This window comes from Phoca vitulina, unplaced genomic scaffold (assembly GCF_004348235.1).
Source record: "Phoca vitulina isolate PV1807 unplaced genomic scaffold, GSC_HSeal_1.0 scaffold33, whole genome shotgun sequence".
Lineage (NCBI taxonomy): Eukaryota > Metazoa > Chordata > Mammalia > Carnivora > Phocidae > Phoca > Phoca vitulina.
Genome location: NW_022589736.1, coordinates 2,468,752 through 2,487,674, shown reverse-complemented (window position 1 = coordinate 2,487,674; position 18,923 = coordinate 2,468,752). Strand labels below are relative to the sequence as shown.

Below are 18,923 nucleotides of genomic sequence, written 5' to 3'. Positions count from 1 at the left end.
GGAAGGGGCACAGGGAAAAGGAGAAGCAAAGTCCCTGCTGAGCAGGGAGTCGGACATGGGGCTCCATCCTAGGACTTGGAGATCATGACCTGAGCCGAAGGCAGATGCTTAACTGACTGAGCCAACCAGGTGCCCCCCCAAAATATAATCTTAAGGGGCGCCTGAGATGCTCAGTCAATTGAGCGTCTGCCTTTGGCTCAGGTCCTGATCCCAGAGTCCTGGGATCAAGCCCCGCACCAGGCTCCTTGATCAGCAGGGAGTCTGCTTCTCCTTCTCCCTGTCTCCCAGCTCTCACTCTGTATCTCAAATAAAGAAAATCTTAAAAAAAAGGAAGAAAAATACAACCTTAAAAAAAAAATCCAGGGGTGCCTGGGTGGCTCAGATGGTTGGGTATCTGCTTTCAGCTCAGGTCATGATCCCAGGGTCCTGGGATAGAGCCCCACATCGGGATCCCTGCTCTGCAGGAAGCCTGCTTCTCCCTCTCCTGCTCCCCCTGCTTGTGTTCCCTCTCTGGTGGTCTCTTTCTCTGTCAAACAAATAAAATCTTAAAAAAAAAAAAAAAATCCAGTGGGGAAACACAAGGATAAAGATGAAACAAGAGTCCTCATGTCAATAATCATTGGAAACTGGGAGACAGAACCCAGAAATTTCATTGTAATATCCTGTTCACTTCTGTATCTTTAAAACTTTTCCTTAACACATTTTTAAAAACATGCCAAGTAGATTCTGTCACCACCAAGCATGATACCAGATCTCAACACACATGGCAATGGCAATGCTGAAATATTTACACATAAAATGACTGAGATGTGTGCGGTTTGTTTGAAGATCTGTGAGAAGCTGTGGGAAGATGAAACCCAGCTGGCTGTGGACTGATCACTCCCAACGCTAAGGGATGGGTACAAGGAAATTCATCATAAGATTACATCCACTTTTGGTATTTGAGGTTCTCCATAATAAAGTTTAAAAAAACCTTCCTGGTGGGATACCTGGGTCGCTCAGTTGGTTAAGCGTCCAACTCTTGGTCTCAGCTCAGGTCATGATCTCAGGGTCGTGAGATTGAGCCCTGTGTTGGGCTCTGTGCTCGGTGGGGAGTCGACTTGAGATTCTCTCTCTCCCTCTGCCTCTTCCCTCCCTTGCAGGTATGCAATCTCTCTCTCAAATCAATCAATCCCTGATAAATCAACCTTTCTTAAGAAGGTTTATTTTTTTAGATTTTATTTATTTATTTGAGAGAGAGAGAGTGATCACGAGCAGGGCAGGAGGGGAAGAGGGGGAAGCAGACTCCCCACTGAGCAGGGAGCCCGATGCGGGACTTGATGCCAGGACCCTGGGATCATGACCTGAGCTGAAGGCAGACGCTTAGCCCAGGCCGCTTTAGTCTCTTCTTTTAATAGAAAAATAGTTTATGTAATCATAGCTTTATTTATTTATTTTTTTTAAAGATTTTTATTTATTTGTCAGAGAGCGAGCGAGCACAAGCAGGGGGAGCAGCAGAGGGAGAGGGAGAAGCAGGCTCCTCACTGAGCAAGGAGCCTGATGTGGGACTCGATCCCAGGACCCTGGGATCGTGACCTGAGCCGAAGGCAGATGCTTAACGACTGAGCCACCCAGGCGTCCCTGTAATCATAGCTTTAAACTGCTCTATGAACACAACTCCCTACCTCCTTTTTGCCAGCAGAGCCTCAGAATTCTGACCTAGAACCAATCCTTAAACCAACAGTGTGACACAGGCTTCCAGCAACTGCTCTTAAACACTCTGCTAAACCCTAACCAACCAAAGTCAGCTTGTGACAGGTAAGAAACAAGCTGCTGCTGTTGGGGGGCCTGGGCTGGCTCAGTCGGAACAGCTCGTGACTCTTGATCTCAGGGTCATTAGTTTGAGCCCAACGTTGGGTGTAGAGATTATTTAAATTAAAAAAAAAAAGGCAGCAAGTTGTTGCTTTTAAAGTGTCTGCGTCCCTGCATTTGAAGTAGTAAGGGGGACGCCTGGGTGGCTCAGTTGTTAAGCGTCTGCCTTTAGCTCAGGTCATGATCCCAGGGTAGTGGGATCCAGCCCCACATCGGGCTCCCTGTTCCACAGGAAGCCTGCTTCTCCCTCTCCCACTCCCCCTGCTTGTGTTCCCTTTCTCACTGTGTCTCTCTCTGTCAAATAAATAAATAAACAAAATCTTTAAAAAATAAAAAAAAGGGATGCCTGGGTGGCTCAGTCGGTTAAGCGTCTGCCTTAGGCTCAGGTCATGATCTCAGGTTCCTGGGATTGAGTCCCGCATTGGGCTCCCTGCTCAGCAGGGAGCCTGCTTCTCCCTCTGCCTGCCGCTCCCCCTGCTTGTGCTCTCTCTCTCTCTGACAAATAAATAAAATCTAATAAATAGATAAAAATAATAAATAAATAAATAAATCTGAAATAGTAAGGGACTGCCTCCAAGGAGGGGAGAGCACATTCCATGTTTTAAAGGCCAGGTCTACCAATTCTCTAAGTAGTGTATCTTCAATAAGACCACAAAAAAGAAAAAAAAAAAAAAAAAAAAATTGAGGTGAACTCTCTAGTACACACAATTTTTTACCTTTGTCTTACTCGAGGTATCACCACAATTTTGTCATTAAGTAGATTCTGTAAAGTTTCGAGGGCAGTCTGACAGGAATAAATCATAATTTACTAACTCATTTCTCTCTTCTTGAACATTTCCGTTGTGTCCAATTTTTCAATGTTATAAACAATCCTACCATAAACACATTTGTGTACCAATGTCTGCCTGTATTTCTAATTACTTTCTAAGGCTAGAGATTTGTAAAAATAAATCATAAGGCAGAAATATTTTTACGTTTTCATTTCTGCCTATTATGTTAGCTAACAGGACCTGATAACTTCACATGATACAGAAAATATAGTTTCTTCTTCTCCCCCCCACAAGAAATAATTACTTAATGGGGTCCCTGGGTGGTTTAGTCGGTTAGACATCTGACTCTTGATTTCAGCTCAGGTCATGATCTCAGGGTCGTGAGATCTAGCTCAATGCTGGGCGTGGAGCCTGCTTGGGATTCTCTCCCTCCCTGCCCCCACCCCCAGCTCCTGCGTGGTTTCTCCAAAAAAAAAAAAAAAAAAAAACCACTTAAGAATTTGGTATATATTTTTTAAAATTGCATTAAAATGCGTACCTAAGCACTCAATTTTTATTCCAACCAAACAAGACAGTTTGGTAAGTTTCCATTTTTTCTTCTTCACATCAATGCATACATCTTCTGTCTTCTACAATCTTCAGCTGTGCAGTATTTCATTTCACTGTAACATGACTATTTAGCTCCTCTAAAAACAAACGTACTTGGGTATTTTCACTTTTTCACTAATTCAAAACGATGCAATGAACATCTCAGGTCTTCTCATACATATGCGAATGTCCTTGTAGGACAACTTCTTACAAATTGCTTAAATATTTTAGATTTGTAAAAAGGGCTGATGAGCTCTCGTAGAAGATCTACTAAAAGTCAAATGTCAATCTATAAATTCAGTAACTAATTATGAAAATAGATTTTAACAATAAAGGCACCTGGGTGGCTCAGTCGGTTAAGCCGTCTGCCTTCGGCTCAGGTCATGATTCTGGGGTCCTGGGATCGAGCCCCATATCGGGCTCCCTGCTCCATGGGGACCCTAATTCTCCCTCTCCCTCTGCTGCTCTATCTCAAATAAATAAATAAAATCTTAAAAAAAAAAGATCTTCATGACGCCTTCTGTAAAAATACATCTTATTTTAAACTAATATATCATGAATTAATAAATCAACTAAAAACCCAAGTTTTAGCAAGGTTTTTCTTTTATAAAAAAACAAACAAAAGGCATGGATGTCTTAGCAGGACCATCTAGTATGCAAAGCTTTCTCACCGACCTGATTACAATAATCTGTTCTAAAAATATATATATACAACCCTTGTATGACAAAAATGGTTTAAAATATAACTCAAATGCCTGTTATCTTTAATATATTTGATAAGCTTTTCAACATTAAAACAAACGTTCTGAGTTTGAGGTCAGGTGTCCCCCTGACTGGCCCACTACAAGGGGTCCAACTGCTCTGCCAGCACCACATGGTGCTGCCTCCATTAATTCTGGCAAATAACATCAGGCTTAAGGCACTTCCTGAAACTCTGGTAAATGGTGGACCCACCTAACAGAGTTATAACCAATAATGGAGATCTACCAAAACACCTGGTGAGCTACAGAATATGCTACTAAGAAAAACCAGAACCAATCATGGATTAGTGATGGTTTACAACCTGTGACAATGAAACCTATGCCCATTTCCCAACAGTGATGACCGCACTGCAGCCCTTCCAGAAACCAACCTCAAGAGGGACGCCTGGGAGCTGCTGGTCCAGAGCCTGGGCCTTGGACAGTGCAGGGGCCTCATGGAAGGCCAGGAGCCCAGAACCACCAGCAGCTCATGGGGGGGGCAGCAGCAGGTCAGGATTATCAAGAGTCAGCCCACTGACCACATCTGACCAAAATGTTTCTGAAGAGTTTTCTGCTTCTCAAAACTGACATTTTGACACAAAAAAATCACAACTAGCCTTCTGATAAACCTCTCTCTTCATTGTGTATCAGCTATCTTTAAAAAATGAAACTAACCTCCAGAGAGAGCTACTGGATGGCTGGTTACATGGAAAGGGGAGACTTTTTACCAGAGCCTTTTAGACCTCTGGAATTTCCCACAGTGAACATGCATTACCTACCAAAAAGATTTAAAAACTGATTTTCATCAAATTAACTTAACAAATCTGTATTTTGAGAAAAACCTTTATTTTTCCATTAAAGTTTACTCTGTAAAAGTAAGGAGATAAAAAGTTCTTCTAGCTTGGTATTTTAAAGTCAGGCCACTTTTAATTACTTTACTTATCAGAGTAAGCCATGTACATCCAAACACTACTGATATGTATAAAATAAAAACTTAAGGGCTCCACGCTGAGTATGGAGCCTACTTTAGAAAAAAGAAAAGAAAAATTTAAAGGTGGGGTAAATTGTATGGCACGTGAATTATATCTTAAAGCCATTGAAGAAACTTTTTAAGGTAAAATCTCCCTCCTTAACACCCAGAGGTATCTTCCCCTTAGCTTTATAAAGCAACATTCCACTGTTGATAACACAATTTATATAACCAGTTCTCCATTAATAGTTTCATTATAGCCTCTTCTCCCTTTAAAAAAAAATTTGCAATGAGCATCTTTTCTGTGTACTCATCTGCACATATCCCTAAGATATGTTCCCAACAGCGGAGTTCTGGAATGAGTTCGTATATGCATTTCACATGCTGACTATGCCCTGACAGACTGCTCTCCTTCAGATATGGCTACTCCAAAATGCCCTTCATTCTTCAGGGCAGAAGGACTTCTTCCACTGGTTATCAAACATTTTAATATGAACCATCTGTAAGATCAACAATTATTTTTAAGGAGTTGAGGGGAAGAGTGGTTACCTTTTTAACTGAAAAAATAATTCCTCTAGGTGGTATATTTTCACATAGTACACAAAGGTCTCTTGCCCTGCTCTAACCCTCAAACCAAGTTAAAGTGGTTGTAATCTCTTGGGTTCCTCTAAAACACCTCTCTGCACATCTAAACATGTTAACAAGTGTACAACACCCTTCCTTATTAAAAAAACAAAAAACAAAAAAACCACACACTATGGAGGGGCACCTGGCTGGCTGAGTGGTACAGCATGCAACTCTTGATCTCGGGGTGATGAATTTAAGCCCCATGCTGGGCACACCGCTCACTTAAAAGCAAGTAAGTAAAAATAAGGATGTATGCAATTTAAAACACTGTTAAAAAACAAGACACGGGGGGCACGTGGGTGGCTCAGTCGTTAAGCGTCTGCCTTCGGCTCAGGTCACGGTCCCAGGGTCCTGGGATCGAGCCCCACATCGGGCTCTCCACTCAGCGGGAAGCCTGCTTCTCCTCTCCCACTCCCCCTGCTTGTGTTCCCTCTCTCTGTGTAATAAATAAATAAAAATCTAAAAAAAAAAAAAAAAAAGAAAAAACAAGACACGGGGCGCCTGGGTGAGCATCCAACTCTTGGTTTCAGCTCAGGCCCTGATCTCAGGATCATAGGATCAAGCCCCATGTAGGGCTCCGTGCTCAGAGGGGAGTCAGCTTCTTTCCCTCTCCCTCTGCCCCTCCCACTTGCACGAGTGCCCACTCCCTAAAAATAAATCCTAAAAATAAATAAATAAATAACATATTAAAAAAACAAACACTATGGGGACGAGCCTGGGTGGCTCTGTTGGCGACTCTTGATTTCGGCTCAATTAATGATTTCAGGGCTTGTGAGATCAAGCCCTGCCTCTGGCTCTGTGCTCAGTGCGAAGTTTGCTTATCCCTCTCCTTCTGCCCCCAAACCCACTCATGCATGCGGAGCTCTCTCAAATAAATAAATAAAATCTTTTAAAAAATTAAGTTAAATTAATAAACACTAGGGAAGCATGATATCACACTTTGCTTATCCACTTAATCTGTCTTGCAGATAATCTCACATCAACAACACAATGAACTAGCCCAATTCTCTTTTCACAGTTACACATCATTCCATCCTAAAGAGCAACTATGATTTAGGCAGTCCCCTTTTGAGGAAGTTTACTTGGTTCCTGTTTTCTGCAGTTATAAATGCTGAAGGAACATTCTAGAACAAATGTATCTTTGTACATATGCAAGCATATCAGTGAGATATAATCTTAGAACTGGCCATGCTGGCATGTACTTTCACATCTTGAGATGTTGAGTTACCCAGGAGGTGTATCAGGATCATTTAATCCCCCATGTCTTCAGTTTTGAGTGAGGGTGAGCACCAGCCATAGGATTAGATGCCCACCAGGCAATGTCCTTTTCTATCCTTTGCCCATTTTTTTATTGAGCCATTGATACCATCTATGTCCATTATGATGAATTTTACATATAAAGATAACTAGCCCATCATCATAAACACTGTAAATATCCTGTCCCAGTTTATTCTCATTGTACGTATGGGAACTTTTTTTCAGTAATCTTCACACCCAACGTAGGGCTTAAACTCGCGACCCCAAGATCAAGAGTCACATGCTCTTCAGACTGAGCCAGCCAGGCGTCCCATGTACAGGTACTCTTGATAGGCTAAATTTTAAGTTTTTATACAGACAAATGTACCCATCTTTCTCTTATAGCTTCTAGACTTTATAGCATCAAGATGACAAAACAAAATTCATTTCCTGGGGATCCAACTGGGTATTTTCTTACTGGCTAATGCATAGTTTTCAATAGTATTCATTAAAAAAACAAAACAAAACAAAAAAAACACACTTTCTGCACACTGGCTGAACACACCTCCTTCAAAATATACTAAATGATTCTGTGTGTTTCAGTCACTGACACCATTTCTTATATGAATGTTTTCTAACTTTAAATTCATCAGTCATTTAAAAAATGCACTGACCGGACGCCTGAGTGGCTCCGTCAGTTAAGCGGCTGCCTTCGGCTTGGGTCATGATCCCAGGGTCCTGGGATCGAGTCCCGATTGGGCTCCTTGCTACACGGGGAGCCTGCTTCTCCCTCTGCCTGCCGCTCCCCTTGCTTGTGCTTGCTCTCTCTCTCTCCCTTTCTCTTTGACAAATAAAATCTAATAAAAAATAAAAAATGCACTGACATTCTGATTTAGTAGAAATGCTAAGACTTCTGATCCAGAAAACATTACTAAACCTGAGATTTCAATTCAACCGGGGTACATATCAGTCTCTGAAACCTGACGTCCCAAAGTAATGGCCTCTTTGCATAAGCATCTGCAGGTTACTGAAGAATGAAAACTCACAATATAGAAAAATTCCCTTTCCAAGCCTCTTCTGTTAGTCAAACTGTTGCTAAAGGCATTTTTAGTTAATTCAAAGATTCAACACTGAGAGCACACTGTGGTTAAAGAATGAATCTGAAAAAGAATTAATTTTAATTACTTTTAAGACTACTGTTAAAGACAGTTTACTCCGGCTACAACATATCCTTTAAAATGTCCTTTGGTAAAAAAAAATAAAATAAAGTAAAATGTCCTTTGGTGAAGAGGAGATGCCTTTCCTTGGTTTCCTCACACCAAGCTCTGTCTCTTCCCAGTCTTTACTTAGGAACCTGAATGCCACCAAACCTCTTCACTGACCTTTGATCATACTAGTGATGGAGAATTAGGGAAAAGAAAAAACAAATAGAGTGACTCTAAATCCTGCACTCTCAATGGGTAAAGAGGTGAAAACTGCTGTTAAAGGGTGAAAAAAAAACTCTTAGCTATCACAATAGTTTGTGGCCTGGAAAACCATAGCACATTAAGGTAATATGCAGGGTTCTGTGGTAACAAAATTCCATAGAAGGGTAAGGGACGAATAAGGAAGAAAATTCTTTAAAAGGGTTCCTTTGGGAGGCAACAGTTTAAAAAAAAGTTGTGAAATTCCATTTTATAACCACTGAATTGCAAAAATTCTACTTTGGGGTATAAATTGATACCATGGCTTTATCAACAACAGAAGCAAGAGAGAAAAAGGACACCATTACAAAACTATCTTGCAAGGATGAACATATGCAATCCCTGTAAGCCAGCAATTCCTCCCCTCGGAATAGACCCTAAATAAACCTAATACGCATACACCAACAATACATTCAAGAACATTCATAATACTGTTTGTAATAGCAAAACAAAACAAAACAAACAAAGAAACTCCACAACCTAGAATCAACCCAAATAATGACTAGAGAGTCTGGGGAATACTCAAGCAGCAATGAGAATAAACCATACCCAACAAAATGGGTAAACAAAAATATAATATTGAATGAAAACCGTTATTCAAGACTGTGCTATGAAACTATTCTTTTAAGGCTTAAAAACAAGCAAAAATACAAAGTTCAAGGGCGCCTGGGTGGCTCAGTTGGTTAAGCGACTGCCTTCGGCTCAGGTCATGATCCTGGAGTCCCTGGATCGAGTCCCACATCGGGCTCCCTGCTCGGCAGGGAGTCTGCTTCTCCCTCTGACCCTCCCCCCTCTCATGTGCTCTCTCTCTCTCATTCTCTCTGTCTCAAATAAATAAATAAAATCTTAAAAAAAAAAAAAAAAAAAAACAAAGTTCAAGGAATCATAAAAATATGTAATAACATTTTTAAAAGGAAATGAGACATACAAAATGCACAACAGTGTGGGGGTGGTAGACTTACAGGTAGATACCAAATATTACTGGCTATGTTCTAGCTCTCAGCCCTAGTGGTAGAATAACAAGTTACCTCTTTTGTTATTCTACTTCATAACTTACAAATGTTACATTATTCTTGTTAGTTGATATTTGGCTCTTCACAGTAAGGACGAATTATCACAAAATAAAACTTACATCTAATTCAAAAAACAGGTCCCTTTCTTTACTTGCAATCTCATAATCTGCTCGGAGGGCCAAGTCGTGGATTTTGGTACATTCTCCTAAATCCATGCGCTGTGAGAAAGAAACAAAAGTTTACACATGAACATCTACCCACTGTAGAAAGCACATGACCTGGTGTTTCAACTGTCACCAAAATAAACAATACCTTTTTGAATAGTAAACTATAATAAAAATATTAAAAAACAGCATATAGCCAAGAAACCTTATTTTTCTTTTACCACCATGTTAATACGACATTTTGATACATTTAAGTGTGAAGGTTTCTGTCTCTTTCAGACCCAGAGATAACTGGACTAATAATGAAAACCATATTAATCAGCTTTTGCTAGTTTTATTTTTGTATCAGTCAAAAAAGAAAAGTCTATTCAGTAAGGCACCTGGGTAGATCAGTCAGCTGACTGTCCAACTCTTGATTTCTGCTCAGGTCATGATCTCAGGGTTGTGGGATAAAGCCCCATGGCAGGCTCTACACTCAGCGGGGAGCCAGCTGGGATTCTCTCTCCCTTTCGCTCTGCCCCTACTCCCCATTCAAGCGCTAAGTAAATAAATAAATAAATAAAATCTTTAAAAAAAAAAAGAAAAGAGTAAGAAACATCTACTCAGTGAACAGCAGCATGGGGGAGGGGAGAGGTTGCAAGGAAAAGGCCAGAAAACAAGAGTATCATAAACTGTCTAGGCATTCCTTCCTGTAACCTTCACTACTCAGGATGCTCAAATGCCTAAGGTACAGAGGCAAGAAAAAAGAAAGAGCAGATAGCAATCAGGTTTTGGCAATTACAACACAACCTAACACTTGGCTTTGTGTATCTCTTTGTATACCAGAAGGCATAAAGCAGAATAGGCCAATTTAGAGCCAAAAAAATCCTCCAAACATTCTCCTAACCTAGTAAATGACCCTGGATATAAATGGAGACATAGAATCGGGCCACTCAGTTGCCCCATTTGAGAAACAAAAGGTTGTTTCACGAAAACAAATGACCTGTATTACCAGTAAGATTAGCCCGATATGCTACTATGTGTTGTAAGCACATGTAGAACAATTAGACAACAGAGCATATCTCTTAACTAAATTCTGAGTGCAGGACTCTGTGACAGCACCCTCCACCTCTGGCCATCAAGAGCAAAAGGAAAGTTTGTATGCTAAGGATCATGCTATCAAGTCATACAGTGCAAGTTAACAAAACCCAGCATCACAATGAGGAGACACCAAGTCCAAGCAATTGGACCAAAACATGTGTCTACATAACGAGTAAACAGAGAATGATGGAGTCCAGGGCCTCCTTTAAGCTCAAATGACAACTACATCCAAAATGAGTTCAAAAACTTCATGGATTATAAAGTCCTTAACATTTTAGGCAAATCAGGGAGGCTGGTAGTACCTGACTCTTGGGCCCTAGTCTCACAGTAGGCGCATGCCACGTTCACTAACAAAACATCCTTTAGTAAAAACAGTGACAGAACCAACAGTGGGCTCCCTAGTGTGGAGCTCATCTTCATTTTGACCAAGGATCAACTTCTGCATTTAAATGCTAAAGACCTCTTTTCTCCTTCATTATTCTTACTGTAAAGTCATATGAGTTCAGGGGCGCCTGGGTGGCTCAGTCGTTAAGTGTCTGCCTTCAGCTCAGGTCATGATCCCAGGATTCTGGGATCGAGCCCCGCATTGGGCTCCCTGCTCAGCGGGAAGCCTGCTTCTCCCTCTCCCACTCCCCCTGCTTGTGTTCCTGCTCTTGCTATCTCTGTCTCTGTCAAATAAATAAATAAAATCTTTAAAAAAAAAAAAAAAGGTCATATGAGTTCATGTATGTTGGTCACATGGGGGGATCCAGAGGTAGGGCAAGAGTAATTCTATAAGCCAAAGTTGTAGCCAGAATCGCTGTCCCTATATTGTTGACAACTTTTGCTTCGTTCACTCTTTTAAGCATTAGTATGATTCTTTAAAATATAGTCTCCACAAATGAAAAGCAAGCACCACAGCTGCAAAATAACTGACAAACATCAGAAATGCTTAAAAGCTAATGAAAGCTCTGTATCTCAAAGAAAACCTACCACCAGGAGAAGTAAGCACTAAAACCTTAACTACTAAGCATTTTAAGTACAAATAAATTTCCATTCTAGAAACTTCAACTGTCAAGAAAATTTTGACATTAGTGAACCATCCATGAAGCAAAAATTCACTGCTAGCCTTCCTTTGGGTGAGAACTCTCAAAAAGCCACGGCTAATGCAAACAGAGGACGGGGCTGGGTCCCACGTTACTCTCCGACTGTGTATTTTCAGTTTTGCCAAGGAGGTAGGGAAGTACTGGCCAATTCCCCTGGCAGCTAACCACCACACAGAGTTGAAATACTACAGTAAGTCCTCTTCCAAAAGATTTTAAGTGGCTGTTAAATCCAGTGTGTCAGATCTTTTTTTTACCAAACACCTGTGTTCTCTACCCTCTAGTGGTCTCACACTGCTGACAGGGAAGGGTACTAAAGGCTCCTTCCAGAACGTTTGGAAAACAGAAGTTTTTCCACTGAGACAAGTGTAACTTGTTACACTACATTCCCTCCAGCTATCTTACTCTCCCAAACTTACTAACCAATACTGTATTTTCCCATTAAGCCTCAATAAAACTGTAACTTCCATTCCTCCTTGCCTCACCCCTACCAGTGACAGGAGATGGTTTTGAGCAACAACTTGGGCCTGGAGCAATCCTTAGAAGACTGAAGGTTACAACCACCTTCATTTAGCCACTTTGCTCTAAAAATTTAATCACATTCATTCCATTTCAATTTTACACAAAACACAAACTCATCAGAAGACCCATCATTCAACTCCACTCCTCACTTCCCACTTCCATGGAGCCCATACCAGTGAGGCTCACCTTTTACAACCACCCCCATCCAATTTCTCAACCCTCATCCTAATCCTAATCATCCTAGTCGGCTTCTTCTTAGATTCCCCTTGCCGAGCCATCCCTGGCCAACCTGCTCAGTCCATGGCTTCTCACAACTCATCTGATTCCACAGCCTCTGCCTGCCTCTCCCGCCTCTCCCCCTCACTCTCACCACTCCAGACACGCCAGCAGCATGCCTGCTGTCCGCCGGCTCCATCTTTCACCCAGGGCATTCTAACCCCAAACTGTGCACATTCTTTCTCACCATTCAAGTCTCTGCTCCAATGTCCCTGAGAAACCTTTTATCACTCTACCTAAAACAACCCGTTATCTATTCATTTATTGTCTATCCTCTTCCTCCACTGGATAAAGTAAAGACTTTATCTTACTGGCACCATATATCCAGTGCCTGGCACACAGCAGGTGTTCAATGGAATATTTGATGAGTTAATCTGTAACTAACACAATAAATATTTGTAGGAAATGCCCCCATTCTGGTTATTTTTCTCACCAGCATTCTGGAACAATGCTACCCAGGGATCTGACACCCCCCAGCCCTCCCTCAAAAAACTGAAATGCTTCACACTCGTGCACATCCATCCCTCTGCTCCTTGGCTTCTCCCACTAAGATCCATCAACAATTCCAGGTTATGATGCCTCCCCTACAGGATTTTCCTTCAGCAGAACTGCTTTAAACTAGCGGAAGCCATTAATCTATGTTGATGGTACCCACAACAATCCACAGCAAAACATATCCCTATGCCAGGTCAAACTACAGGCAAAACCTCAGGTAACAAAGGTACAGTGTTTGACATTCATTTCCTATTTGCTCTCTGTAGAGTCAGCTTGAGAAGATCTAATACATGTATGCGGTTTTCCACAGGCTGCTCCCCTCACAATGGTAATGAGAAAAGCAACAATTAATCATGAAGAAAATGTTCCCTAGTGGATGAACATTTGACCCTTAAAATGAGCAGACGGTTTTATATTCCATTAAGTGCAATCTGAAAAATGGTGGAATGGTGGTGGTATTTACAGGACTCCTTTTCTCTATGTGGCTGAATCATGGTAGATAATTCTCCAGCTTTTAGTCTTCTTCAATCCTATCTGATTTTGTTTTTGTCTTTTTTTAATATTTTATTTATTTGACAGAGAGAGACACAGCGAGAGAGGAAACACAAGCAGGGGGAGAGGGAGAAGCAGGCTCCCCGCGGAGCAGGGAGCCAGATGTGGGGCTTGATCCCAGGACTCTGGAATCATGACCTGAGCCGAAGGCAGATGCGCAATGGCTGAGCCCCCCAAGCACCCGTCTCTGCTTTTCTTTCACAGCATTTGTATCAGCTTGCAGTGCTGGCAATTACTGTGTAAAATCTTAAGAAAGGATGGGAAATGTGCCAGTCTTGCTCATGCTTAACGACTGAGTCACCCAGGTGCCCCAATCCTATCTGATTTTGAATAAATGCACATTACATAATACTAGTATTTATCTATTTGGTTCTTCTAAAGTGAACATAAAATTTCAGGGATCGATATTCATTGGATCATGTGTTGATTTCTTGAAAGGGTAATGTAACACAACACTAAAAACTCAGTGTTACACCCAACTGATCTATTAAAAACCTAAGAATTGGGTAAGAAATGTGTCTTGTTAGGGCAACCCTCTCGGATCCCCTCCCTCCTCAGGAACTTTGTACTATCACTCGGCTATCACTCAATAAACCTTACATTGCTGCCCACCAAAAAAAAAAGTACCTCGTTAGATCAAAAGTCTAGCATTAACATATGTTCAACATGAAAACCAACCCACCAATCCCGAATTTTCAAAGAACTATAGGCTGACCTGAAGCATACTTTTTTGGTTTGGCCAAATGACACTTCTCATACTACTTAGCTGTGACTACCTCCATATAAATGATTCTACAAAAATATGATAAATTACAAAAAGAAATTTTTATAGCAGTGAAGTATACCCCATAACAAAATTCCACCAAACTAACAATCTATCATTTGAAAGGCAGCAGGTGATTTCTGCCTGGTAAAGAAAAACAATTCAACCTTCACTGCCTACACAGCCCCCAAGTCTGAGTGTTCTATGATATTCCCCCAACCCCGAATACACCTACCGTCCCAGCCAGGATATCATGAGGGCAGCAGTCCAGAAGGTGACTCTTGCAGACACGGTCATCTGTAAACTTGACCCTCTGTCTGGTTTCGTCTCCTGAAATTCATTTGTGGTTTTAAATAAGACAATATTATCACGTTAAACACCAAAGCATATCCGGTACAACAATTCACCTGGATGATTGGCAGACTACCAAATACAATGAAAAGCTGATCTAGAGATATTTACAACTGGAGCGGAATACAGATGTTTTTTGATGCTAAATGTATCATGAAGAATCACACTTAATGAGATCTGACTCCATCATTGTGCCAAAGAAGTCAAGGAATCTGAAGAGGCTGAGCACCAAAAGGCCATTAACCCCACACATACATGTGGGCAGTAATACCAAAACCCACGCTAATCAGAGGGCCATGAATCACCACATATGACTTACAGCTGGTAGTTTCCACCAACAGAAGCTACATATTAATCTAATCATTTTGCTATGCACAAATGCATAGGCAGTATTTTGCCCAAAATCACATGAAGAAGAAAGCTTTCAAACTCTACCACTGACTGATAAATAATCTAGACCTAATCTTCCTATCCCCTTCACCCCCACCCTTAAAAAAGAAAGTTGGCACCTGGGAGTCACTTTTAACAAGACAATACCAAAGGAGAAAAAAAAAAAGGGAACTAGGTTAGTCAATACACACTGTGAGTTCCAACACATACTGTACCCATCTGCATTCTTCAAGACCTCAGCTGCAGAATTTTATGCCCGCTGTTGAAAAGTTTTAAAGGAAAAGTTTTCTTGCCCAACCTGCAGTAAGGAAGTCAGGGGAATGATACATAAAAGTAAAGGCAAAGTGGAATGTGACAAATTTTAAAGCTAATCTGTGTATACACAGAGCTGTGTAATACTAAAGGAGGAATATATTTTAGGATTTGCAAGCATCCAGGATTAATGTTGTGTCTTTTTATTGAAAATGTTTTCTTTCTAAACTACACTTTTAAAGTTATTTGTGAAAAAAAGCAAACACTTTTTTGTTATAACAGCTTAGAAATTGGTTGTGACTCACGGCTCGATGAACATGAGGCTTTTCTGCAACTCCCTTGCAGATTGATGTAGGCAGGCAAAGATACACTGAACCTTTATAAATAAAATAGAGGGGCCACAATTGTTCAGTTTGTATGAAATAAAAATATGGGAAGCAATTCAAAAGCAACTCAATATACAAAGAAAGCTAAAAAGCACTTATTCACCTATGAAATAAAGTGCAAAGAATCTGCACAGCCCTGCGAATGTGCCAATGTGAACTTACAACTTCATTACTTCAGTAGAAAAGAAAACACAAACCACAGCAGGTATATAGTTTTGCAAAGGTGCAACCGCTTTCTCCTGAGACAACCATCATGATCTTTCACTCCTCCCTACAACCGTCATTGTACGACCTACCTAACGACTGCCAAGTGCTAGCTAAACAGAGGCTCTCCTATGTGGCTGGGAGGGGAAGGGGGCTGGAAAGGCACTCGGCAGGAAGCCACGTTAGAAAAGCTCAATTTACGGCTGCTCTTGGTGCAGAACAGGAACGGCCGGGGTTTCCGGGCCCATCCGGCTCCCTCGGGTTGTAGGTAGCTTCTTCCCCGAGGAGCCTCGGAGGAGCTCCGCCACCCGGCTGCCAGCGATGTGGAGCCCACGGGGGCGCCAGCCCTTCGCCGACTCCCCGGCTCCCCGAGCGGCGCCGGGCCGCGGGACGGGGAGAAAGTCGCAGGACGGCAAAAGGGGAGGGGGCTGAAGCCCCACCGACGACTCGGGCTCCGAGGGAGGAGCCCACCGGGGACCCACCGCCAGCGAGGGAGAACCCGGTCGCGGCCGCTTCCAAAGCGAACCGGCTCAGACAAAGACCCGGCGCCTGCGGTCGGCGCGCGGGGGAGGGGAGGGTGTCCGGCGCAGGCGCAGACGGTCGCGGCCCCCGCCTCAGGCCGCCCGGCGGCCTCGCCTCACTCCCGCCCCAACCCCTCGCCTGTCCGGCCGCTCCGACTCACCGTCCCGGGCCGTGCCCATGAGCTGGTCCAACAGGGCCCGCATCTGCGCCTGGGCGGACATGGTGGCCGGCGAGGGCGGCAGGGACGGCCGCGGCGACTCCTCTCACAGCGGTGGTGGCGGCGGCGGCGACGGCGACGAAGGCTTGTCGCGTCGGCCTCGAGCCCGCTCGGCTCCTTCCCGCCGCGGGGGACGCCGGGAGGAAGTGCGTCGGTGCGGGCCTTGAGCCTGCTGGGAAATGCAGTTTCTGGGGCGGAATAGGGACCGAAACTCCGCCCTGGAGGAGACCGGCAGGAGTGGTCCAAGCAAGTTGTCCAAACGGCGGAGCCAGAAAAGTCCCAACCCTGAATTTATTCTAGAGCCCGAGCCAGAAGAGTCCCAACCCTGATTTATTCTAGAGCCCAAGACCCATATATTCTGGAGACTAAACTGCAACAAAATAAAATAAAATAAATAGGGGCGCCTGGATGGCTGTTGGTGAAGCATCTCCCTTCGCCCCAGGTCATGATCCCAGCGTCCTGGGATCGAGCTCCGCATTTGGGCTACCCGCTCAACCGGTAGTCAGCTTCTCCCTCTGCCCCTCCCTTCACTCGTGTGCGCTGTCTCTCTCTCAAAAATAAATAAAATATTTTAAAGAAAGATTCTCCCTCTCCCTTTGCGCCTGCTCTCAAAAAAAAAAAAAAAAAAAGGTATCTGTTCTCCAAAGTGGCTTACAGATTAAATCCAATTCTATTAAAAACAGCTATGGGTTTGGGGGCGCCTGGGTGGCTCAGTCCTTAAGCGTCTGCCTTTGGCTCAGGTCATGATCCCAGAGTTCTGGGATCGGCCCCAAATCGGGCTCCCTGCTCAGCAGGAAGCCTGCTTCTCCCTCTCCCACTCCCCCTGCTGTGTTCCCTCTCTCGTTCTCTGTCAAATAAATAAAATCTTTAAAACAAATAAATAAAAATAAAAAATAAAAACCCCTATGGGTTTGTTTTGGTGAAACTTGGCCTGGTTGTAAAATTTTACTGAAGAATAAATGGCTAAAGCTTTTCAACATAACAAAAAGGTGGAAGTAGCTGTCCAACTAAATATCACAGTTATTTTAAGGATATTGTAATTGAGACTGTGTGGTACCAGCACAAAAATGGAGAGCAATGAAACAATGACAGAGAATAAAGATGCCAGAGAGAAGCTGTAGGGAAATCTCCTCAATTTCCCAGTGCTCCTGTAAAAAGCCTTCGTCTTAGACCCTTCACCTACTATGAGCATTAGATCTGCAGCCATTTATTTGTCGTTAATTGCTCTGGTTCAGAAGTATAACTTCCCTTCTCTCCCTAAGAGGGCCAAGTAGTTATAGACTTGGATTAGGTGCCTAGGTATTGGCGAGAATAGAGTGTTCTCTTCCCACCTATTTACACTTCAGGGAGTGAAGCCCAGGAATTTGGAGACATCTCTAGGTCCTAAAAGTGTAGCCGAGAGACACTGGGGCAGTCTGACCCCAGGAGAAACTCAACATACCAAAGGACTGGAGTGGGAAGACCCTTTGAAGAGGGGAGAAGGACAGCTGCCTCTTCCCCTTTATAAGTACAGAAAGTCCCTTTTCTTCATTCCTCACGTATGTTCTGTTGGGCCACTCACGTCGGAAAAATTTCCATTGGTTCTCTTTGTGTTTCCCTGGGGGGTAAAGGCTGTGGGGGACTCATCATGCTTATTATTACTAGGGAGTCCTAAGATATCTGATCTGATCCAGAACACCCGGTGTGAGCATTACGATAAAGCCAATTAATGAAGACACTCGTGCATATCCAGATTTTTTTAAGTGTGGCAGGTGCCCTTGGGGAAAAGACAGACTAAATAAATGGCACTAGCGCTGCAGGTTATCCCCCTGATGAAGAAAAGCACGTAGCCTCCTTACACCGCCCTAAATCTATTCCAAACCGAATTAAAAACTGAATGTTAAAATGGAAACTTTAAAACCATTGGGGAAAATGTGGGAGACTTATTAGGGGTGGCGAAGGATTCCTCAAACAGGGCACAAAAGGACTACCCGTAAAAGACTGATTTATTTTTCTATACTAAAACGGAGACTTGCGTTCGTCAAAGGCACCCCGAACGGCGATATTTACCGCACACACCACGGGTAAAGACGGCACTCTGAGCAGAGCGCAACGCAACAAGCGGAGAGAGGCAAACCACGCCACAGAAAGACCGACCCGCGGCCAGAAGCGGCGCTGGAGGGGAAAGGCCACGGCCAGCAAACCGCGTGGAAGGGTGCGCCAGCCCGGGGAAGCGCAATAAGACCGCAGGAGGTGCCACCTCAAAGGGCCGCGGCGCCAGACCCCCACGCGAGCCGGCGCGGCGCGCGACCCCAGAGCCGCCGCCTCCGCAGGGGCCGCCACCCCACCAGCCGCACCGCTCAGCAACCACCTCCCGCCGCGAGGACCCCGCTCGGTTGGCGCGCTTCCGCCTCGGCTCCGGTCGGCCGG

The 18,923-nt window shown here is 43.4% G+C and overlaps 1 protein-coding gene across 4 annotated transcripts in view; it reads right to left on the bottom strand.

The window, feature by feature from the left end:
• The window catches only part of LUC7L (LUC7 like), a 38,077-nt gene extending 21,438 nt beyond the window's left edge, over positions 1-16,639 (bottom strand). For 2 of the 4 annotated variants that reach the window (XM_032425685.1, XM_032425687.1), the window contains exons 1-3: positions 16,458-16,607; positions 14,428-14,522; positions 9,378-9,476 (exon numbers count right to left, since the gene is read on the bottom strand). In XM_032425685.1, the coding sequence (XP_032281576.1) occupies positions 9,378-9,476; positions 14,428-14,522; positions 16,458-16,518 (255 nt within the window). In that variant the 5' untranslated portion in view covers positions 16,519-16,607. Of the gene's footprint in view, positions 1-9,377; positions 9,477-14,427; positions 15,562-15,674; positions 16,430-16,457 lie in introns of those variants that run through there. The other 2 variants (XM_032425689.1, XM_032425688.1) reach the window with 2 other exon arrangements.
• Positions 16,640-18,923: the final 2,284 nt, after the last annotated feature.